The 25,057-nt window shown below is 41.9% G+C and overlaps 1 protein-coding gene across 1 annotated transcript; it reads left to right on the forward strand.

Annotated features, from left to right (window-relative positions):
* LOC147248839 (sodium/potassium/calcium exchanger 3) lies at nt 1-24,755 on the forward strand. The gene is made up of 17 exons (XM_086226267.1): nt 1-513; nt 8,455-8,565; nt 15,151-15,227; nt 15,371-15,445; nt 15,553-15,637; nt 16,481-16,584; nt 16,667-16,741; nt 16,821-16,846; nt 18,417-18,470; nt 18,548-18,690; nt 18,845-19,011; nt 19,100-19,331; nt 20,476-20,642; nt 20,725-20,839; nt 20,962-21,074; nt 21,176-21,241; nt 21,316-24,755. The coding sequence occupies exons 1-17, from the start codon at nt 411-413 to the stop codon at nt 21,424-21,426; spliced, it is 1,824 nt and encodes a 607-aa protein (XP_086082393.1). The 5' UTR covers nt 1-410; the 3' UTR covers nt 21,427-24,755.
* Nucleotides 24,756-25,057: the final 302 nt, after the last annotated feature.

Here is a 25,057-nt window from a genome sequence, read left to right on the forward strand (position 1 = left end):
GCGCGTGAGAGGAGAGAGAGAGCGTGAAGACACACGGAGCTCGCAGCATGTCACCTCCTGTTGCTGCTCCTCACTGTGGGATCTGCTGTCGACCTTTCAGGCTGCACACATGAACGCAGACTCGTTTACTTACGCATTCGCTCGCTATGTGTGACCGGGAGGTTCGGCGGAGTGAAGCGGCTCCTCGGCTGCAGTGAGTCCGGAGGGGGAAACCCAGAGGGGCGAATTCTTTTTTTTTTTCTTTTTTTTTTGTATTTTGTTTTTTGACACTGTTCGGTAACTTGGCAGAGAAGACGCCTGCTTCTTGTTGCTGCCGGAGGTGCTGGAGGTCTGTTCGGGGCCATTCGCAGAGAAAGTGGAAAACAAGTGAGCAGCAGATGTTATTGTGTGGATATGCGGCTGGCTGAGGAATGAGAGCAGCAGCGAGGCACCGGCGGCCCTTCCAGCGGTTCTGCTGCTGTGGAGTCGGGCTGGTCGCCGTCATTTGGCTCGCACAAGTCCTCCAGGCACCAGGTGAGACCTTAATATAGACGCGCCTGCACGACCCGTCACAATCCTGCACACACGTTTAGATAAGCGTGTTAATATTAGTGTTATATATCATTTAAAGTTGTCAACCAGCATGCAGTCTCTCATCCTGTGTATGAACCATATTAATTCATATGTTTAGGAATTGTAGATGAAAGATGGATGAGAGAGAGAAAATGGCATTCACTTGAAAATTTAAAATGACAGAAGTTGATAAACAGACTAATAGAAATATGTGCTTATTGTTAATAACCATGTAAATAGGACCAATATTATACAACATAATATATATACATATATATACATGTATATATATATATATGTATATATATATATATATATATATATATATATATACATATATATAGTCTTAAAAAGTCTTCAAATTGTAGGAAATTCACTGGATGTGTTCACATGTGGTGCAAATACCTCACATGCTTCAGCTCTTGTTTTTTTTTTAATAGGAATAAATACACAATGTCTGGTGTAAAGGTCTTGTATGTGCAGTATTGCAGTACTACATGAAAATGTATTATTAAAGTGGGTATGTGATGATCTGAGTGCTGCATGTTAGATAACAGGCGCTCTGCAGAAATATCTCAGTTTAGTGGGTTTTTTTTCTACCATGACTGCTAACCTTTCGCATCTTCTGTCCTTTGGTTCATGATTCACACTGCAGGAAGATGACAGTTTGTTGATTACATAAGACACACACACACACACACACACACACACACACATACATGGACACACACATACATTTGGCATGTAGAAATCCAATCACCGGGGATAGGCTCCTGAAGATCTACCAGGTATTCGTGGGTTATTTCAGTTTTTATATCTGGAAAAAAAAAAGAATTCTTTGGAAAAGGATTAATTTTTTTTTTTTTTTTGCTCATCATGACTTGATAGGTTGTGTTCTATCACAGCCATTCTGTGCCAGGTTGTCAGAAACAACGTTTGTTAATATGCCTTAATAAATTCCTCGGAGTTAGAATAACTAATATGTGGTGATGAGATTTGATTTGAGTTGAATGTTCTTGATTCATTCTCATGTCCCATCACATCTGGTGTAAAACAACGATGTAGCAGCTCCTGTCTCATAAATCACGTTATTTCATTCAATTTTACGTTACCATAAAAGCACCTTATGTATTTACATTAGTTTGTTAAAATTCGACAAATGTTTGAGATGATATCTCTTTACACCCCCCATACACACACACACACACACACACACACACACACACACACACACACACACCTCCCCGCTCATTATCCTCTCGTCACCTTTACTGATGTGGTCATACACTGTCACACACACTCATCAAGGAGCCTCAGTACTAGCGATCCTATGTGTGTGTGTGTGTGTGTGTGTGTGTGTGTGTGTGTGTCTGTGTGTATGTGTGTGTGTCTGTGTGTTATATGATATGAATGAGTGAACTTTATTTTGGAGTGTTTCCCCCTGATGTCACATGCCATCTCTGATGGAAGGGTGATCTGCTAAAGGAGCCGTGTCGTTAGTATTTATACTTCACCTTTGAATTATGAGTGTGCCATCAAACACAAGAGGGTTTTTGAACGGCGACCAGCGCCGCTCCATTCCCACCGTAGAGAAGCACAGGGCAAAGCATGTGCTGGTCTGCTGTTTGTACTGGTGACAGGCAGGTTACTCGCACAATATGCGGAAAATATGACACAGACAGCAGCATCTAGACTAGCGCTGCTTCTATAGCCATTTAAGGATGTGCTGGTTCAAAACTCCACACATCCCACCATCATCAGCATCATCGGCTTTATAAACCTGAAAAAAATGTCTCTTCGTCGTGATGAAGCTGCATAATCAATCAATAATCACCAAGCAGAGAAATGCACCAGATAATCAAAGGTTGAAAGGGAAGAAGAAGAAAATCTGAGACACCAGAAGCAAAGATGTTGGATGTGTTTATGAAACCGGATTGCCAACTATTTTGATTATTAGGATTCATTTAACCCTTTTTTGAGCAATTACAAATATTTGCGTCTTCCACATTCTTCCAAAAAAAAAAGGATTTGCTGCTTCTCATTTTTTTGTCATTTACAACAGGAAAATTTATGACAGACAAAAGAAGACATTTGAACTCGATCCTGCGTCATAATCAGTAGTTGCAGGCGGACCTACTAAACACGGCCAACCCTCATCCACTCCAGGAAAGGTGGCTTCCCTCTGGATCATTTGTAGAATGCGGCAGCAGTGAGTTTAACCGCTGGCACATCCACTGTGTGTCAATGTCGTGACTTCAAGAGAATCTCTGCCTACAAAGAGACAGGTGACTCAAAAGGCACCACTGTCAACTGAGGACATAGCCTAAATGTGTTTCGTTTGAAAGGCTTTTAGGACATTTACGGTAATGTATAAGCTAGCTAACAAGTGATTGCTGAGAGGAAAAGGTTGCTTAAAGTGAGTTTACAAGATAGTTAATTATTTATTTCACCATAACGATATTATTAGTGAAAAAAGAATTTGAATTTTTGTCTGTTTTTTTTTTTTCTTTTGTCATTTTTCAGTTTTGTGAGAGCTGTCATACAGAGTTATGGGTAATTGGCAGCATTGTTGATGCCTTCAGACCAAACATGGAAGCTGTTTGAACACATCTAAGCAAGCAGGAAATAGACGTCTTGGTTTTGAACAGTTGATGCCTGTGTGACTGGGTGCTTCCTGCCCTTGACCCACTTTTTTAATGCTAAAAATGTCTTAAAACGTACTGGAAAGACTGAACGTACAAATGCAACACTTGACATTAGGAAAACACAAGCTTGGGTATATACCTTTTAAAACTGTAGGTAATATCATATTACTGTATTTTTTTGGCCATCTTGGTGGCAGTAAAGGCTGTTTGCAAATATCATTTACGCTAAAGACATTCCATCATAAAGATGAAGCCCAAAAACAGAAATGCATTCAATTTAAATGTGTCTCAGGTCATGTTCTGGCTGGCTCCTGGTCCACTGATCTACGCTAATCAGACCTTAAACAACAACTCTAGGCTTCTACCTTCTCTACAAGTCCTGAAATTTTGGCTATTTCCCCAGAGGTTATTAGGTCATGGGTCCCAAAGTTGAAAAAGTTCAAAATTCACACTGGTGTACCAACAAGAAACCAACATATTTTATATTGGAGCTTTTTAGGGGGCAGCTCTCTCTCTGCGGCTGAGTTCTCAGTCATTATTTCCACGCAGTTGTTGTTCCTTCATTCAGTTTGACCTACATGTCATTTTTAATCACTTCATGTGACCTTGTGTGACTCTCATCGCGCAGATGCACTGCTGCGGCCCACGCCTCACGTCAGTGTCAACGCGCTGCGGCACGGCTGCTTTTATTTCACAGTCAAATGATGAATTTCACATCTGAATGTGCATTTTACAATTCAACTATATATTTGATTTCTAGAATATTCATCGACAGCCCTACGACATGTTTGTACAACAGATGAATGGGTTCCTGTTCGGATCTCCATCATCTTCCGATGTATCGGAAACTCCTAAAACCTTACCTTGTTTTTCAGTTAGTTAGATGCATCTGAACAATTGTTCCAATTTCTCACTTCAAGAAAAGCTGAGGGGAACAGAACAGTCCCTGGAAAGGATCCAGGACTTTCACATACAAGTCAGATTACCAGTTTAAACTCACTAATTGTGAAATTAGATGGTATTCTTACAGTGTAGGGGATTGGACCCTTGTAACATTTTAATACCCACACAGAGTTTTGCTAATTGCACAGAGAACAGTGCAGTAAGGAATGACAGCTGCAGGGAGATGATCAGTCATATAGCAGCCGTACAGCAGGAACAGAACGTATCAGGCTTTACAACTTGGAGAGAATTTATTGAACTCATGGCAGAAGTTAAGCTTTAGTTTCCTCCTCTCTGGGGTTTACAGTGAACTTGTGCTCTATCTTTGTTCATGTAACTGTAGTTTAGTTCCCATTTAAAATAATACTTTACCTAAAACATGTATTTTGCCTTTCATGTACTCAAAAATAGGTGTCTTAAGTCACAGAGACATTTTTCCCTTTTGTATTTCTTATTTGGGACTCCAAAATGCTTGAAAAAAAGCCAGCCGTGTATATTTAGCTTGAAGCTAATAGGGACTGACGGCTAAAATCAGCTTCAGTTTCAAAACAACAGCAAAACTGCCCAAAAATATCTGTACTCTAAAGGGTATCATCTGGTATAATCCACGTCTTCTTTATCCAGCTGTGCTCAGTAATCCACGAACGCTTTGATTTGATCTAAAAACAATGACGCTATAACGCTTCCAGTTCAGTGCTTGTTCACGATTGCGCAGAGCATCAGCATTAGCATTACCACCATTAGTGTTTGGTTTTTTTTAGCATGAACCAAAGGGTTTTTGGATTACTGAGCACACACCTGGAATAAGAATGTGTTGATTATACTGGAAAATGTGCTTTAGAGTTTGTGCACTGATATTTTTGGACACTTTTCCTGTTAGCTATCAGTTGCCATTAGCTTCAAGCTAAATTTACATGGCTGGTAATGCATAAAGGAAAAAGTGTCTCCATGAGCTCAAGAGTGAGCTCATTCTTGTGACTTTTACCGGAAATCTTAGAGTCAACGTACACATTTTAGTGAAGTATCACTTTCATATTGTGTGTGCCTTTATTAGTGCACTGTTTTAATTTATTGTTAGTTTGTGATTTTATTCTCAGATAGTTGCATCTCCCTGGACTTTTGCCCGGGGACTACAGATGCAAATCAGTTTATAAGAGTTTCTTTGGCAGTATATTATATCTGGTGAAATATATTATTGTCCATTATTCCTGTCAAATAAACAATAAATAAATAAAAAAGCCAGAAGCCCCCCCGTACAGTATTTAAGTGCTTTAGAGGGCACTTAATGCTGGACCCAAATACAGATAACATTTCCATAAATTTTTATGTACTGACTCATGTTACAGGTGCAGCTAAGCTTACCTGCATTGCCTCTATTGAGGAATTCACAGTCGGAGACATTTACTACCACAGACAGACATCGAGCCCTGTGGAGGCAGTGAAGGTGTTTGGGGTGAGACGAGGAAGCCGGTCTGTCCAGTCGATGTGTGATTGACAGGATCAAATGTCTTGTTTCTGTTAAAGAAGGAAGCAACGCTGCTATGTCTTCCTTGACTGGAGCAGATAACAACGTATACCCTTATTTTAGAATGATTATTTATATTGTTAGAATCAAATGGCCGTCATTTATTGTAATTGTTTGTCGCAGTCACACCGGCTGTTTCATGTTCCAGTGTTGTAACAAGATGAATTTACCACCATAAAACTACAAATGATATTCTAAATAGAATATTGGAGGCAGGCCTCTGGCTTAGCGGTTCCTTCCTGTTTGTATACATATAAGAATTATGATTACAGTTAGATAAGATTTACTTCACCTCTCTCTCTGTCTCTTTCTCCCTCATTCATGGTTCCTTCTACATGCCTCTTCCTTCTTATTTACATTTTTGCCATTAAGCAGAAAGTCTTATCAAGAGCGAAGATCATTGTGACAGTAAAGCTAGCTTAAACATTATGGATCACCTGAATTCTAACCAACGTCCAAGGCATAGGTCAGACTGTCGTGTGATTTTTATGTCCTATTTTTGAATAACATGCAGGATTGTTAGGAGGGCAGGTCAGGGTCGTGGGCAGGTCCAACAAGAGATCGCTGTCAGGTTGGTTTTTCCTGAGTCGAATGAAGTATAAACTTGTCTACTTTTTAACACATGTCCTTTTGTGCCATCTTCACCAGAGTTCCAAAAGAAGATAGATACCGTATTTTCCTTGTAGTGGATGGGACATTTTTCCACAGTCAAAAGTTTTCAGATAGATCAGGTTCAGGATTTGTAGCAGCAGTTGCTCTTTTAGTCGTCCACAAATGTTTTGTTTTGTTGGCAGAAGTTTTGGGGTGCTGGGTCAAATCCTTGCACCAAATCAGGAAATTAGTTCCAGCTGTGTTTCTGATTGTAGAGTTACAACATCTCATTAGATTATTTTATAATAAGTCTTATACACATCCCTCACAACATTAATGCAAGCAAAGACTGTTTTGGAGAAAAGTGTATTCGATGGCTTCCTACCATTTCTTGTGCTAAGCTAACTAGCTGGTCTCTGTGGGTCTCAGCTTTCCACAGAGAGAAGGAGATCTGTCTTCTTTTCTGTCTCTGAAGAGGATTTCCAAAAAAGTTGGCACGTTCATTTACAGACATTAATCATGTCACTGACATATTATAAAACCTAATCTTTCAAGAGTGAATTTAGTTTCCTCAAACTTTGTAGTCAACCTTGACATGTACGCAACTAGGAATGTAACACAAAACATATTTTTTTTTACCAAAATGTATTCATCAGATTTGGACATTTTGATAATTTCCCAAGAAAAATTACGCAAACTTTGGTTGAGGTCTGTCTCCCGCATTGCATTTAGCAGCATTAGTTCTGCAGCTAACCTTTACACTCATCATAGGCTTACCCGGTTGATATTATTTAGACTATTATTCTTTCACATAGTGAATAACATTTCCTGACAAAGGGAAATTGCTTTTGTTTAATCAGCAGCTCAAAATAAAAAAAAAAATGTAATTAATTTACAATGAAATACAACAGAAACAAAAATCATCTTCACCTTTTAGAGGCTAGAAAACAAAATCTGAGTAAAAAAAATGGAATACTCTCTTGTTTGTTCTCCCAGCATCCCCGATTTAAATCAGCAGAAGCTTTCCTTGTTTTTTTTCTCTGTTGTTTCTCCCTCCCTCAATGGGACGGAATTGAGGAGGTATGTTTTATTTAGGTGTTGAAGATTTCTCCTGGCTGTAATTGTGAAACTGGTGCGGAGCCATCTGTGTCAGAAAGCTATTTGAATTTCATAGGAGCGGAGCTCCTCTTGATGCCTCAACATGAAAGCCTTCACGTGTCCTCTCAGCCTCCACCGCAGCTCTCCTGAAATGGGCTCATTGAGCTGCAGGTACAAAGGGACACTACAGCGCCTGACAATCACCAAATGCATCAGACACACACTCACACACCAAGCTGCCTCGTAAAATAAAGGACAGTGTGTGTGTGTGTTACAAAGTGTAATAATAACCGCCTCTCTATCTTCTTGGTGGAAAGATCTCTGTGGGTGGCGGTGACAGCTATCTGTATTTTTTTCTTTCATTCCCGTAGGAGAGGCGGTGAGAGAGATGATGAGATAGATTATCTGTGGGGAGTTCCTCGGTTGTCGCCCCAGTAATGCCGTAAAAATTGCAACCCACACACAGAAGATTAGCTGCAGAGGAATGAATTACAGAGCTGAAATACACACCTTAAAGATTTCAGAGCCGATGATGGAGCAGGGCAGCTGACTGTAGCGTGGACTGAATTAATGACCGACGCGACAGGTCTGTCAGCAGAAGAGACAATAACTAGGTGCCAGGAACAATAATTGAATGTTTTACAGGGATGAGGGAACACAGAGCACCCAAACTAATTAAGTACAACATTGCTTGTATGTTTAATTTATTTTCATTTAGTGATTCTTGTAGAAAACAAAGTCCCTGAATTTAGCCGGTGAGCACTTCTGTTTGCTTCTCTCATGTTTTTGTTTGATTTGTCTTCTGTAAACTGAATATTTGGGGGATTTGGAGCCATTTTTAAATGTCACCTTGAACCCTGAATGGTCTCATGCAAAATCATCATCACGTTAAATTTGTTTATAGCCGCATTTGATGATAATTGGAATCATCTTATAATTTAATAACTGGTTGCTAATTATCATGTGTAGTAAAAGTTCAGTTTATTGGTTTATGGGAAAAAAAGAATAGCAGCAGATCCTCAGGGCTGATGGTCTGACGTGAATGCTGTTTGTATCTGGCTGGTTTTGAGGTAATATGACCTTGGTGTGGTTTCATAACAGACGCAGATTCTTCTGGGTTTCGGTCAGGCGTGAATGGAGGGACGCTACGATGGACGCGCAGGCTGATGCAGGAGAAATCCGACAACCAGAGCCTGGATCAGCCCCGAGCAGGTGAGTCACTCTTCTCTTCCTGGAAACATGCCAGCAAACTCTCCCAGAATGCCTGCTGCACGTCGGCATCAGTCAGAGTTAACATGGCCATCATCATGTCATGATATCAGTAGAGAGAGAGAGAGAGAGAGAGAGAAAAGCAACAATCCTCTTATTACAAACACTCGGCCTCATTCATGAGAAGATCTTAGGAAGTAGGATTTTCTTAACCCTCAATTTAGTCTTACAGACAGGAAGCTGAGCCTATTGTGTACTTTTTGTAACTGACAAAGACTTTCAAGTTACAAGCGATACACAATAGCTGTCAGCAGAAAGGAGTTTCGAATTGGCATCAGGTTTTGTTTCCTGTCTGTAAGACTAAATTGAGCATTTAAAAAGTCCTGTAGCGTGGAAGAAGACGCCCTGAATGTGGTAGAGATATTGAATTCATACTATCACATGTGCCGTTGTCAGTATCTGGAATTTCACACACCTTGCACGATTGCAAAAGCTATGTATATTTTTTATTGTGGCAGAACAACAGCTCATTTATACAATTTTTTTTGAAAAAGGTTTAGAAATGTCTTTTTCCTGCCGTGGAGGTGCATGTGTGGTGTATGCAGGTAAACAAGGAAGGTGCAGTGTACCAGAGAGGGCTGCCTCTCTCCTGCAGGTGAACTGAAAGGTCACGCGGACTAAGCAGCGTTAGTTGTCAGGAGCTTGAAGTCCATGTCAAGCTCATACGCCAAAAGATTCAAGGAGACAGATCAAGCGCACAAGAGCGAGCACTGTCAGAGTAAAAGTCCGATCAGATATCCAAGGTGCTCCATCTTCTGCAATCCTGTTTGGTTCTGCTCGCTCCAAATAGTTCTGTGGAATGATTATGGCGACACAGATGTCTGATTAGCTGCCTGACAAGGAGCCGCATCCATCTCAGCTGACAGCTTTATTACCATAAATGCAAATCAGAGTAGAAATCTTGATAAAACAACACGGCCATGCAATTAAAAATCTGTTGCCGTACCAACAGAACACAACTCGTTCATTTACTCCCGCATGGCTGTGCTCACATCAGGCTGCCAGTCACATGATTGCATTGTGTGGCAAACTGCACAGCTCCTTGCACTTTCATTGTTGAAGGCTGAATTTCAATCTTATTCTCGGAGAAATATATGCAAATCTAGTCATGCTAATAATTCTGTACCACCTAAAGAGTCTCCGTCTGTTGCGAAACATAAAAGATACACACACGCTGAATAATGAGGGTTTTAAAAATAGATTATGAGCGAAACATGCTGGCAGACATCCCTCCATGTGAGGATGCTGGGGCAGGAAATACGAAGGGCAACTCATCGTGATGTTTTCACCTTTATTTTCTTTGTTGAGAGAGATTGCGTCCTCATTTATAAAATGTACCTCTGACACTTTTCCTCTGCATGTAAGGTTTAATTTAGAATACTTTCACTAAACCGGGATCAAGATGGAGCCTCGATTGTTAACAAAAAGAAAAGATAGATTTCACCATTAGCTGTAAATTATTAACAGCTCACTGACAAAGTGGCAGTCATAAAAAAGTAGGGCAGCATAATTTTTATATATATACATACATATATATATATATATATGTATATATATGTATATATGTATGTATATGTATAAATATATATGTATGTGTGTGTGTGTGTGTGTGTGTGTATATATATATATATATATACACACATATATATACACACACACATATTTATGTATTGTGATAGAGTTTGCAATATTCAAGTGAACGTTCATTTTAGGGGTAAATTTTCTTGTTCATTGAAAAAAGACAGTTTATGGTGTGATTTTTTTTGAGGGGGGATTCTATTAGAAGATAAGGTTACATAAAATAATCCTTTATTAGTCTAAAGACCTGAAAATTTTACAGTGTTACAACAGCAAAATTGGATTGTCGTAATATCTAATCCTGTCTTTATAATGTAATATGTTTGAAATGTCAATAAAAAACAAAGTAATACACGTTTAAACAAGCAATATAGAAGGACTATAAGCAATATTTGATTAAAAAAAAGCACTGGAAAAGGGAAAAAAGATCTATATAAGGGCACAATATTTAATGTATTCACAGAAAGACATAATATGAATATGTACCTTTTTCACAGTGGTTTAGATATGCGGGATGTTCAATACTACAAATACAATGTGTAGGCAGGAGCTCTCCAGCAACATTTCATATTGCATTGTGGATTGGATTTACCTTAAGTACAATTTTTTTAATCTTTCATTAAAAAAAAAATCATGAGGAATCAAAGCTATTTCCCATCATTTTTAAATTGTTTTTGATTTCTTGAAATCATCTTTCGAGCCTTCATTTTGAGAATGCCTGAGCTCGAGAGGCGAATGAACATGAACACATCAGTAGAATTGAACACGGCGGCGTCTCGTCGTGTCCTTCACACATCCTCCTCGCTGATGTTACATCACAGGTGGGGTTTTTTTTTTCTCCACTTGAGATAGACAATAATGAGACTCCATTTGTGTGTCGGCCAGTTTCTTCAACAACCATTTGTGTTCTGCTACTTTATAACACACTTAACCTTAATTGAGTTCCTGGTTGCAAACACGTTTTCTCTTACGAGTGGGCAGATGCTTCGCTGTAGTAATACGCTGGAGACAAACTGGCGAACAAAAGGCTGGAAAGTCAGGTACTAGAAGACGTGCCGGCGAGCGTGGCTCCCAGCTCAGGTTGCCGTCCTCTTCCTCAGCAGGCCGTCTGACAGTGATTGCATAATATGTAGTGTGATTAAAAAGCCTGCACAAGGACCTCGAGGGATATTATCTTGGGGATTGCACAGTAACGTCCAGCCCCAGGCTCTCTTTCTCTCTTTTCATCCCTCCACTGCTTAACAAGATGGAGACAGCGTGATCCGCCTTCAGCTGACAAGCCTCCACCACCGTTGTTGCTAGGCAACTGAATGCTAAATTTTGAAACCCAGACAATTCTGTAGAACTAAAATAGACTGTAAGGGTAGGGGGTGGGGAATCAAATCATGTAAATGAACTCATGCTGTGTGTCGTCAAGACTTGTTATGGCGCTTATTTTGGCAAGCGACGGTCAGCTGAGAACAGTATTTTTCCATGGACATATTTTAGCGTTTTTGGGAAGCTTTGAGAGAGAAATTGGCAGGCAGTCTGTCAATAATTGTCTTGAAATGATCTTATCATTCTTAAAAAAAAACTATAACAAAAAAAAAAACCCAGTTGTTGCTGTCATTATGTGTAGCAGAAAACTCTAGATCTCAATCTCTCCTGTCTTTTTTAATCATTCTGTCTGCGAGGCATAAAAGTGACCTGACAACCGAGGAGTCGTTTCAGGCCGCCAGATAAAGCTGCAACACATCTGTCCCAGCAGCCTAACACGATGATTAGTGTTTTTATTGATAGGCGACGTGGTTGTTGTTAGGGTTTGAAGCCCTGCTGTCTTTTCATCTGATGCTGTATTCACACTACCTCAAAGGAAAGCCAAATCAAAGAACAAATGCTCCATTGAATTTACATTACACACCTGGATGAATTTTTTTTTTAATTCCTCATGAAAAATGCAGGCTTGTTACAGAGGCCTGTGTATAGGTGTGGGCGCGCATGCACGTGTACCCAATACACTGACGCCGGTTTGGTCGGTGCCTGATCTGACTTTTCTCGGTGAGCCTCTCGATACTGTGGCTTGACTCCTGGTACCCTGCAGGCTGGCTGATCGATAACAGTACCTCCTTCACCATCACTCTGATCAACTTTAGCTTCTCACATCGCCGCTGAATTCACCACTGGTGGATATTTTACTCGACAAAGTATAGTTGAGGACATTCTCCACTCATCTGGTTGTCAAGGTGTATAAGTACAAGTCTGTTTTCTGTGCAGTAACTATAACAAACCGTCACAAACACACATCTGTTACGCAAAAGACACAATGCAGAGTCCCGGATGACGGAGTCAACATGCGTGTTAACAGCTAACATGGGATCAAACAGACCAGAACAGAAAAAAGGGCTTGGATTTTGCTGCTCTGTCTGTAAAAGTTCTTCCTTCATTTGTCATCACTTAGTGACACCACAGTTCCTCATGTTCTGGTGAAATGACGCACCAGCAGCACATTCCTACGCTTTGGTCCAGACTGAAATATCTCAATGAGATAATAACGATGATTTGTGTGTGGGATTGACAAGATATTTAATCCGGATTATCATGTAATCAGAGGATGAATCTTGTCAGGTAAAAGGGATGACAGGACCTGTTTTTACACAAACCTTTAACGGCACTTTATTGAGCCAACTTCTGAGCTGACCTTCACAGACCAACTTTAAGGTCACATCTCAAACGTCACCCACCCACTCAATCACCGCTTCACTGGTCGTCCTCTCTGGCTGCAGGATCAGTTCTCTGGGGTGATGGGGGGCTGGTACCCTGCAGCCATATTAGACTGAAATGTGTTTTGGCTCCTGTCGTTGTTATTGGCTGCTAACTTTACATTTTGAATCTGTGATCTAGATCTGTGAAAAAGTCAAATGAATATACACTGCTATCAAGTGAAACTCACACAGGCTGACTGCATAACTTCTTGTATCAAGCTGATGGCACATCTGGCTCAGATCTGGTTTGGGGGAGATGCAGATGTGCGATCATGGTTAACCTGGGTGTCTCTGTTTGTCGTCTTATGAGACCAGAGGAATCTTGGCAAACCACCATCCTGGTTCCTCCAGTAAACCAAAATGCTGTTTGTCTGTCTTTTACTGTGTATCACTGTCCCCTCCCTCGCTCTCTCAGACCTCTCCTGAGGGTTTGTAAGGAAAAATAAATATTTTTAGACATTACAGTCCTGAGCTGCTGTCACTTCTCTTTTTTTTTACTTTTCATAAACTCAAGCCATGGGAAAAAATATTCACCTCCCCTTTTCTCACTGTTTGCCGCGCAATCGCCTTGCCCAAGGCTTCCTACTGCCGCCCATCAAAAAAAAAAAAAAAAAAAGGCCTCCCCCCAGGGAGAGGGTCACCATAGCAACTGCCTTCTCCAGAGCAACTCCTCAAAGCATCGATGTGAGCTACATGTTACAGCTTTGCGTTACCAGCAACAGTACAACCTGAGTTCCTGCTCTGGGGCCGAGGGGACGACTGGAAGACTTCCAGAGCAGCTCGACAGGATGCAGCCAGCAGCAGAAGAGGTTGAAGGAAATAAGGCCACAGAGCAAACGCAGATGTCCAACAGCTGATGCGCTAGACTGGCTGCTTGAGAAGATGCACATGCCGCAGCTTGACGCTGGCGCCGCCTCTCTCGTGCCATGACATGACAGAAAGTTTACATGCTAAGCCTCAGCGACTTAATACGCCAGTGCTGCTCTGCAATAACAGCTGGCTCTCAAATAAACCAGGCTCTTTCCTTCTGTTCCGTACGAGGGCAGGAAATAGAGAGTGGATGCCTCGCCAACCTGCAACCAACGTTAAAATTGAGCAAATTCACACCATTGAGTTAATACGCGTGCAGGCAGGCAGGGCTGAACTCTGGCACAGGCACAGAAGTCTAAACATAACTGCACAAACATTTACATTTTCAAACTGGCCAAATGAATCTCCTCCTCTGAGCCTTCTCCTCCTCTCCCTCGCTGACACTGCAGCGTCAAAGATCACATCTCACACTCACACACACAAACAGACTCATGCACACACACTTAATCTATGCAGTCTGTTCTTGGTTTTCTGTGCAGCCGCGGTGCTGCTTATTGTGTGCTGGAACCACTGTTTCCTCACTCAGCAGTGGAGCTATTTATAGCTCCGCGCTCCCCAGTCGGTTCAATTCATCCAGCTCAGATCAGAGTTGTAAATTGGAGCTGTACCCCCCCCCCCCCCCTCTCTCTCTCTCTCTCGGCTCCATTTTGTAAGGTCAGGGGAACAGAGGGAAGCTCAGCTGTCATCAGCAGTTGGGTTGTTTATGTTTTTTTTTTTTCTTTCTGACACTTGAGGATGAACAGGAAGCAGCTGCCAGTTTCACTTCCACCTCACTTCCTGTGTCACTCTTCAAGAGTGAAGCACACGTTCGAAATTAGACACGCAGGAGGATCATGCAATGTGACAACATTGCCGCTTTGTATGACCTTGCTAAATGTCTGGATGTAAAGAGAAAAGAAAAAATGCTTTCATAAAAATTGATATTCTTTCGTTGTAATCACAGATATGAACACATTTCTTCTAATGTACATCTGTTTCTTTTGATTAGGTTTTGGAAAATGCGTTAAAAAATGATGGAATTAATCGCACCCTTGTCTATAACAGGATTTGGCTTCACTGTATTTTTCCATGTATTAATTCATGCATTTACCAATTTCGTCTTAAACTGAAATATTGAAAATGCTTGTCAAAGCCAAAATTGATATAAGTGACTGATCTAGATGAATTATAGAACATTTTTATTTATGGATTGACAGACCTATATTTAGGACATTTAACTTTTGCCGAACATGTCGCACGTCTGATCTCATGGATTATTGTGTGTGTGTGTGTGTGTGTGTGCGCGCGCGCGCGCATGTGTGTGGGCACGCATGTGCACGTGTGTATGTGTCCATTGCAGCCATCCATGAGTTTCCCGAGGACATCTTTACAAAGGAGCAGAGGAAGAAGGGGGCTGTGATTCTGCACACCCTCTGCGTGAGTGCCTCGTGACATCACCTGAATACATCATCTGTTTTTTTTTTTGTTTGTTTATATCCTCAAGTCACCCTCCAACACTTACATAACAGACCTTTTTTGATTTTAGATTTTTGAAAAAGGCTTGTTGCGTGTGTTTTCAGGCCATCTACATGTTCTATGCTCTGGCCATCGTCTGTGATGACTACTTTGTCCCGTCCCTTGAGAAAATATCCGAGGTGAGAGAAACACGATCATCTTCCCTTCAGACATCATTTGCTTTCTAAAATCATCACACAGTTATTATATGAATTTCTTTTGTTTTCTTTTTTTTCCCCTCTTCTAGAATCTGCAGCTTAGTGAAGATGTTGCCGGGGCGACATTCATGGCTGCAGGAAGCTCTGCTCCAGAGCTTTTTACCTCTCTCATCGGTGAGTAGCACTGCCAGATAGAGAGAGAGAGAGAGAGAGAGAGAGAGAGAGAGAGAGAGAAAACACGTCATAACTTGTTTTAGCTTCTCGACATTTACGAAGAGAAATGCTGAAATTTCAAAAATTGTCTTCACATTTTCTGCAGTGCCAGAAGCATCCTGTAGATGTCAGCAGAGTTTTTTGTTTTTTAAAAAATCAGAGCTTTGTCACTTCAAATGCATCAGACTTCTTCAGCGTTTTACAGTCACCAGCACCAGGAGTGCAGGAGGTTTACTGATGTTGAGAGATGAGAGAGAGCAGGGATTTTTATTTTTAGCCCTTTTTCTATTATTTACTATTGAAACATCAACCTCGTGCTGCGTCTCTAACTCCAACTCATACTTTCCCATGTTTTGAATCGTGCTAGAAAAGAGTGAAGCAAGACGCTCACTCAGCCTCAGGATTGTCTCATATTTCATTAGAAAAATAAAACTAACATGATCCACATCAGTTCAGGTAAAATACAAGCGACTTCTCATTCATGTGGCTAGCACCGCTAACATTAATGCAAACTCCCTGGAGGTGGCTGGGGGCTAAAGATTTTGGAGAACTGGACCCTCTGCTACCTGGCTCTGGTGGGCTCCTGTTTGAAGCTTAGTTTAGGCATGCAGAGCGAAATCCGATCCAATCCACAGAATGCAGAAAAGAAAAATCAGGAAATGGGGGATATTTGGCGTCTGACCCTAAGCGCCCAGGTGTCATTCAGGGTTCATACTTACCAAACATTGTGGACTTCAGGGTCCACAATGTACTCAGAACCAGATGGGAAAGCCCTGAATTTCTGGTCTTTCTCTCCTGGTCCAGGTGTCTTCATCACTAAAGGAGACGTTGGAGTTGGCACAATCGTCGGCTCAGCCGTCTTCAACATCCTGGTCATCATCGGCCTAAGTGGGATCTTTGCCGGGCAGGTAAGAAGATTTTTTTAAACTTGTAACATAAAGATGCGTAGCCGAGTGAATAAACACTAGCAGGCGCGTGTCTCCTCCACAGACCATCACTCTGACATGGTGGTCCCTGTTCAGAGATTCCTCCTACTACATCCTCGCTGTTCTGACTCTCATCATGGTGAGACATCCAACACAATCCGACAAATCCACGTTTAACCTTTGACTCCATCACATTAAAAGTGTTTTCTTCTCGCTAGGTTATCTACGATGCCATGGTTGTCTGGTGAGTTTGAATACTTTGAATGGAACTAGTTGGATTTTCTAGATTGACAGCATTTTTAGAGCTGTGATTGTTTTTTGAAATGTCCTTAAATTGGATTATGAGAGGGATTATGTGAAGAAGGAAGTGACATTGACATGAAGTCCATTTTATTTGCTTAGAGTCCCAGAATTCATCCCCCATCGTCATGTGATCACAGTTCTATCGAGGCGTTTCCATGGCTTCTGTATTCTAACCCGCACAGATCTGCAGACGTCTCCATCTTCTCTGATTGATGTTGTGAATGTTCAGCACTGGATTTGGTTCCCTGATTTGTGCTCACTGAATACGAGAACATCTAATAAGCCTTATATCCAGTCAGCCGCCCACATCTTGTAGTGGGTGATTGTGCAGCGCTAACAGGTTCAGCGAGTGTTCCAAATACCTTCTTAGCGTCTTCGCGTCCTGTCTTGAATGTCTTCTACCCTTTCAGCTTGAGCTGTGTTTTAAAATAAATGCCTCCCCATTGTTGTTTGTCACTCGTTTTAATGAAATTGTAGATTTATTTACCCACTAAACGTCGTCTGGGTCTGTGATTTACAGCAGGCTGTATATTGAATCACAAAGCCGGAGCGTCCTGCCGTATTTCACCTCAGCACAGTTCTCATGAAGACCGTGTTCCAGCAGACGTGCCAATTCCTCAGTTCACAAACATTTGTACTATTAAATTTTCACTGCTTTTGAGAGGAAAGTTTTCATGACTGTTTTCTGAAACGTTATTACTCATGAAAAATGAATATCAAATCTATCAGCGTGGTTTGATTAAACATAGATTAACTGATTTTTTGGAGTTGATCGTAATTGAGTATTCAGGTATTTCTGAAGCATATTTCTACAACTTTTTGATCATCTATTTATTTTTCAAAAATTTTACCGCATGTGGACATGGTGTTTTTTTTTTCTTCAAATTTCTGGATTTTTTCCCAGGTTTTTCACAATTCTGTCAACCCTGCAAGTCAAATACAGGAGAGCTGAGTTATGCGTCTGCACATGTGCAGTGATGGAGTGGTCACCCAGCCAGGGTTTAGTGGATGTGGAAAAACTCAGCTCACCTTCAACTTTATGCAGGTTTCAGGTCAAATGCAACTTCTGTTCATGCTGCTCAGAAACGCCACACAGATTCAAACCAGTCTCGCTGGTGAGAAAAACAAAGACAGCAATTTTTAAAATTATGCGTGTGACCAAAGTCTTCTTACACTGGCAGAGAATTGCGTGTTCGTGTAGGACCTCATTGGTCCTGGTAAGAAGATTATGCAACATTTTGCTTTTGTCCCTTTTAATCAGAAAGCAGACATGCTTAGAGATGATTAAGAGAGAGAAGTTTAGAAAAATTGCAGCTACAGAAGGATGGAGTAGGAGGGTGATGATGTGCAGAGAATATCAACAGTGAAATCTTGGTTGTGCTTTCCAGTCCTGATCATAAGCAACCTAAAGCAGAACTAAAGGCTTATTATTGTGGACTTGTTATTAATTTGAATGCAGCTCAAGCGTGACATGTCTGACTCCATTAATACGCGTCCATCTCACTGTGCAGGTGGGAGTCGCTGCTCCTCATGACCATGTATGTGATCTACATTATAATCATGAAGTAAGTTCACCAGCAACTGTGCTCCTTCATCGGGCATTGGGCCCCCGCAGTTTTCTGACTTGTGTGTTTGGTGGCAGGTTCAACTCCCAGATTCTGGCCTTTGTGACCAACCAGCTGGGGAACGTTGGGCCCTGCTGCGTCGGCTCTGATGATCACAGAGACGACAAGATGGGAGAAGATGCTTCAGCTTGTAACACTTCCATGGTGCTGCTGAACAAAGGTGAGAAGGTGTTCTGGCTCAGGGGTTTTGTTGTGATTCAAGTGTGTGAATCTTTGGTGTGTGTGTGTGTGTGTGTGTGTGTGTGTGTGTGCGTGCGTGCGTGCGTGCGTGCGTGCGTGCGTGCGTGCGTGCGTGCGTGCGTGTGTGTGTCAAGGCCAAGCCCAAGGTCAGGATCCTCCTCCGGTCATCATGGTGGATGAGCTTCTCATCCTCAGCCCCCACAAATTGTCCTTCTCTGAAGCCGGCCTGAGGATCATGATCACCCCCCACTTCTCCCCTCGCACCAGGCTCTCCATGGCAGGACGCATGCTCATCAGTGAGGTAGCCAGGGACAGAGCAGCGACATTCAAATTCAACCAGCTCGAGGTTTTATTATTTAAAAAAAAAAATCCTCGTCGTCCTTTCACAGAGACAGAGGCTGATCCGGAGTTCCAAGAACCAGCGGGGCAGTGAGTCCGGATCACGAGGGGGGTCCACCGGCAACAGCATGAAGAGGACCGGCTCCTGTAGTTTGGAGAATGGAGGCGGGAGACCTGGGATAGGAGATGTAGAGTCAGGAGACAAGCCAGGGATGGAGGTGGGCCAGCCAGAGGAGGAAGAGGACGATGAAGATGAGATTTTCAGTCCTGTGCGAATACCGGGTGAGGAAGTTTAAACAGATGGAAGAGAAGCGAGATTTTTACCCACCGATTTAAAACGTGCGAATTCTGGTTTTACTATTCAAAATCAACAAACGCTCGTACTGCAGGTGTAGCGGAAGCAACTAGATCACTTCTCCAAACTAAAGTGTGAGTACCTCCACCGTGGAGCTATGACATCATCACCTCGCTGTGATGACGAGCTCAGCAGAAATTCCATTTTAGCTCTCTGGCAGACAGACAGACACTTGACTCAAGACCTCAGCCAAAAACTAGTGTTGAAAAATACCATTTTTCTGTTGTGGCGGATAAATACCGCAGATTGCTCCAACTTCAGTAAAAATCGAGCGTTAGCGTTAGTTCTGTCAGGCCGTGGTAGTCAAGTGCTATTGGCTTCCCGTCCATCAATCAAACTGATCAATCAGCTGATCACAGCTGCTCAGCATCAGCTGATCAAATCCCTTGCTTCTGATTGGCCCCTCTCAACTTAATTGTCACCCGGCCTCAACTCCCGCTCTGCTAGCTTCTGGCTGCTGCTCTGCCCGCTGTCATCGCTGCTATCTGCTGCTGCTGCTGCTATTTGCTGTACAGTTGCTCCTGCTCGCAACTTGCTACCCTCCACCTCCCCAGCTCCACCTTGTCGTGTATACATGGCATAGTTCGTTCCATGTCATGTTGCTGCTCTGTTCACGGGGGTGTGTTTGCTCTTCCAGTCTTAAACTGGGAGAACCTTCCCTCACGCTGCTGTCCCCTGTTTCATGGTGCTCATGAAAAAATTATCAGGGGTTTCCTCTGAACAGAGCCATACCGCCAATTTGTACTATAATAAACAAATCAAGCTCATTATCATCTCTTGTGTTTCTTGACGTGAATGGACCTGACAGAACTAGTAATAATGTTCGTGTAGAATGTGTAAGAGGCAGCCACATCCAATAAGGCGAGTCCTGTACTTTCAGTCTAGTATTGACAGCTCATCATGATTTAGAGTCCCTTGGTCACATGATATTGAAAAATGAAAATGCTGAATTTTGAAGCATATTTCCAGAAACTAACATGGCCGATCACATCAGGTCCTTGCTGGAGGTAGACAAGCTGCTTCAGAGCCAGCATGTGTGCTGCTGATGGTCTGAGCTCCTTCTCCTCTCAGGTGGCTGCTGCGCGCGGGTGAGGTGGGTGATCACGTGGCCTCTGGGCCTCCTGCTCTACTGCACTGTGCCTAACTGTATTCTGCCACGCTGGCACCGCTGGTTCATGGTCACTTTTGTGGCCTCCACACTGTGGATCGCCGTCTTCTCCTACCTCATGGTGTGGATGGTAAGGAGGCGGGATGGAGGGAGCGGGACAAAAACTTTTTACTGTATCGTTCAGTGTTAGTTTAACACTTCTGTTGGGTCAGGTCACCATCATCAGCTTCACCTTAGACATCCCAGACTACATCATGGGCATCACCTTCCTGGCAGCAGGGACCAGTGTGCCAGACTGCATGGCCAGTCTGATTGTAGCTCGACAAGGTAAGAAAGTCTGCATGTACACCTCTGTTCTCTCTTTATGATGTAAGCACTTCAATCCAGCATCGCTCTCTCTCTCTCTCTCTCTCTCTCTTTCTTTCTCCGTCTCTCTGACACCTTTCCAGGCATGGGGGACATGGCGGTGTCTAACTCCATAGGAAGCAATATCTTTGACATCCTGCTGGGTTTGGGGTTCCCTTGGGCTTTGCGTACCCTTGTGGTGGAGCACGGATCATCAGTACGTGCACACACACACACACACGTCTTCCTGGGTGACTGGCGGGTGTGTTTTTGTTTTATCAGTGGTAGATGACCCTACACCTGCTCTGTGTCCTGCAGGTCTCCATAAATAATAAAGGACTGGTATACTCCGTCATCCTGCTGCTGGCATCTGTGTTTCTGACAGTGAGTTGACACCACAAACTAAACTCCACCCTGCTTGTGTTGAGGTCCAGCTAACATCTCTGTCCTCCTCTCAGGTGATGAGCGTTCACCTGAACCACTGGAGGCTGGATCGCCGGCTGGGTCTGGGTCTCCTCTTTCTCTATGCCATCTTCCTGCTCTGCTCCATCTTCTTCGGGCAGATGTGAGGCCTTAAGGTCAAAGGCCAAACCTGTCAGACAACATGCTGAGTAACTTACCTTTCTCTTTTCTTTCCTGAAGCCAAAAATAGAGTGTTTGTTTCCCTTGTGAGAGTTTCTGTGCACGTTGGTAGGATTCGCTGTACACATGCAACTACACACTGAAGACTTTCATCTATTTGTTCTTTCTGTAAATAAGCTGATAAAGCGAAACAATTATTGACATGGCAGGTGGAAGCCAAGGTTCTCTTCAGTACGAAACAGGAACTGAGCTAAATTTAATAGTGAGGAACCATAAGAGATAGATTTAATTTTCACGTTCATTGCACTATTTAATTAAAGCAATAAAGTGGTCAGAAATCAGACTATCATAGATCTCACAGAGGATCAGATGCTCCGAAATGAAAACACAAACACGCACGGAACGGTTGTTCTCCTGTTGGGTCATTTAGTCGCTGCAGCTTCATCTCTGCTGTTTTAATTCATTCATTCATTAATATATTTAATGTTACGAAAGAAACCGCAGCAGCCAGAACAACGCACGGCGATGGCGTTGATCGCCTGAATCAGTTCAGATAGTTCAGGTGTTAGCAGCAGCAGAGCTGAAGGGTTGAAATGATTCCACCTGATTGAAAGCCTGCAGGCCACAGTGCAGCACCAGGATGTAACACGATGATGAAGACTGATGTAGAGGAAGAGGACGTTCAGTCCATCTTGGTGCTCCACTGAGGACTCTGAATTCCAGCTGTCGTCATGCATATGGCTGAGTCGCTAGGTGGGTGTCTGTAACACACCGACTACATGAGAGCTGCATGATGTTGGAAAAATCTCTAATTATGATTATTTTGACTGATAAATGCAATATAATCTGCAATGTTAGGGGGAGGGAGGGAATGTTTATTTTTGCATTACTATCTTCATTTTACTTGAAGAACCCATAGAAACGATCATGATGCGATTATTGTGAGGATCTGCATCAAACTGATGCTGGCAGTGGAATTGAATGGGTTTCAATGGGACTTTTTTGTTTTTTTATATCCGACACATCATGAAAATCAATACCAAGTCAATATCATTGACATATTGCCTCCTGTGATATCAAAATAACCCCCTGGCATTTCAACCGATGCGACAGGAAATCGTTTTTTGTTTAAGAACTAAAAAGTGGCATTAAATAAACAAATTACCCTGAAAATCCTGGGTGAATATATTCTATATTTTTATATAATGAGGGTGTTTAAAATATTTAACCAAAAGGGACAAAGGGGGAAAATACAAACTCGCAGGGTTCATTAGGTGGGGCGCCACATAAGGGATCATTTGAAATGATGACAGGCGTGTCACCGTGGTGTTTGTGGTCATTTCAGCTCCAGTTCCAGTTCCAGACACGTGAAGCAGAAATGGTTCTTTAATCTGCCATGTCAAACTTGAGCTATTTTTTCTAAATAAGAAACTCAAAATCTACCAATCCACTATCAGTCATATTGTCTGTTGGCTTTGGGTTTCAGTACCCCTGTACACCCCCCGCCCCGACCCACCCCACCCGTATGTTTTTGAATGTACGCCCTCGCTGACTTTACCATTGGTGTGAAACTATTTACATGCATTCAAATGTAGCACTGAATTACAGCCTTGAAGAGACGACGCGGTACTTCAACATGTAAGAAAACAGTAACATCATGAAAATGCACATCGTGACGAGAAAAAAAAACAACAACTTTTTTTTTTTTGCCTCACTACTTCTGAGCAACTGGTACAGCTTCATGTACGTAAGAGATTAACCTAGTACGACAGTATTTTTAGAGGTCTTATTGCTATGAAACCTGATATTTAATGTACTTGAGTGTCACAAACTTTGATGAGTTAGTTGTAATATTCACATTTAGGTACGACAATCGATGTTTGTATTGTTTCTTGTACATTTGATGAGATTATTGCACTTTGGTGGAACATTTTTCACTCTTCTTAATCGCACACATACTGTGTGAGACTGCGTGAGTGTCTGTGTGTGTGTGTGTATGTGTGCGGTAAATAATTCTGCATTTTAACATATCAGTGCTGCTTCTTTTATACGAAAACAGACGAAAACTCGTATGAACACAGACGTTCTTATTTTGGCGCGGACAACAATATTTATTTACTGTTAATAAACCAATAAAATGAAGGCTAAATGTTCCACCAAAGGGGGCGAGTGTTTGTTTTCTTGTATTTTTTTTTCCAAAAATGGCTGTATAATTATTACTATTGTCTACTTGACACAACTTTTTACTGTTTGTAAATGTTAAATAATTTACATAGATTTACAAATAATGAATGTCTGACAGAGACTAGTTTTGTGGTGTTTTTGATATTTAAAAATTAGATTATTGTGTGAATTATTGTAACAGAATGAATGCATACGATGTCTGTTTCCAGAGACTGAGGGACGTATCGTCATCCAGCACTTGAGAGGATTTCCTTTTGTTTCAGTATTGATTTACACTCAGCTTTGGTTTTTGAAAAGGAACACATACAAAAATTATTTTCTTTTCCCATTTTGAGTCAATGATGGCTTCTCACTTAAAGCTAACACACTGGTTTATAAGAAAGAAAGAAAAAAAGGCGTATCTAAATCTACAATTGTCAACCAGCATTTAAGCTCGAGTTTGACGTTGACATCTGACCCGTTCAAATGTCACGTCACGAACTCATCTGGGCGAGGTTTCAAGGTGATGACGAGTAGCGAGGCTTCATGCCCTCTTGGTGAAGTTCAGTCTAGGTTGGAATCGTTCAGTTGCGTGCAGGACGAGCTGATCTCCCCTCCAAAAGCCCAACAGTTTTTGTTAAATATTCTAAAAATAGCAGCCAGGGGTTTTGAATATTAATGAAGCACTAGTAGCAGATATGTGAGCATTTACTGCGTTTTCTATATCTTTCCAGTCCTTGAATTCATGATTAAAATTGTTCATTCCCCAACTTTTAAAGCATTTCAACTCTTCTTTTTTTGCATTTCCTGATGCAGTCATTAACTGTCTGGAGTTTCTCCTTAAACGACCTCAAGTCTCGCCGTTTTGTGTTTCACCGGCAGTTGGGTCCGACTCAGCCGTCGGGAGGATCCGCTCTTATCTCTAGCATATAAATCTGGTAATAATCTCTGGTGATAGTCGTGAACACACACACACACACACACAAAACAGCATCAAACCAAACAGTACTTGTGTTTTCACAGCTCTCAAAGAATGTTCTGTTTATTCAGCTGTGACGTGGAAGGTAGTTTTCTCTTTTAGAGTTCACGTTTAATGCTTTAGAGGTGGTGTTGGATCATAGCGGACTGTTATATCTTGAGTGCAATAAAAAAAACGTGCAATAATAAATCTGTTTCAGGTTTAAATTGTTTGTAGGAAGCAGGAGAGGTGGAGGAGCAGCTGACTGATGACGAGGACAGAGTTTATACTGTGACTGCCATCTACTGGAGAAAAGTAGGACTTACAGTTGTGAGGACTCTGGCCTTCTCTCCATCGCTCGAGTTAAAAATTTGAATAGAAAACATGCCCAACTCTGACTCTGCACTTCTCTGCTGGAACATAATAAATATTTAGTCTGGTCATTTTCCAGGCAGCAAATCTTCCTGGGAACTTTTATTAAATTAACTGAAGAACTT

Source organism: Aulostomus chinensis, chromosome 15 (assembly GCF_037954235.1).
Source record: "Aulostomus chinensis isolate RoL2024-O1b breed Wild chromosome 15, RoL_Achi_v1.0, whole genome shotgun sequence".
NCBI lineage: Eukaryota > Metazoa > Chordata > Actinopteri > Syngnathiformes > Aulostomidae > Aulostomus > Aulostomus chinensis.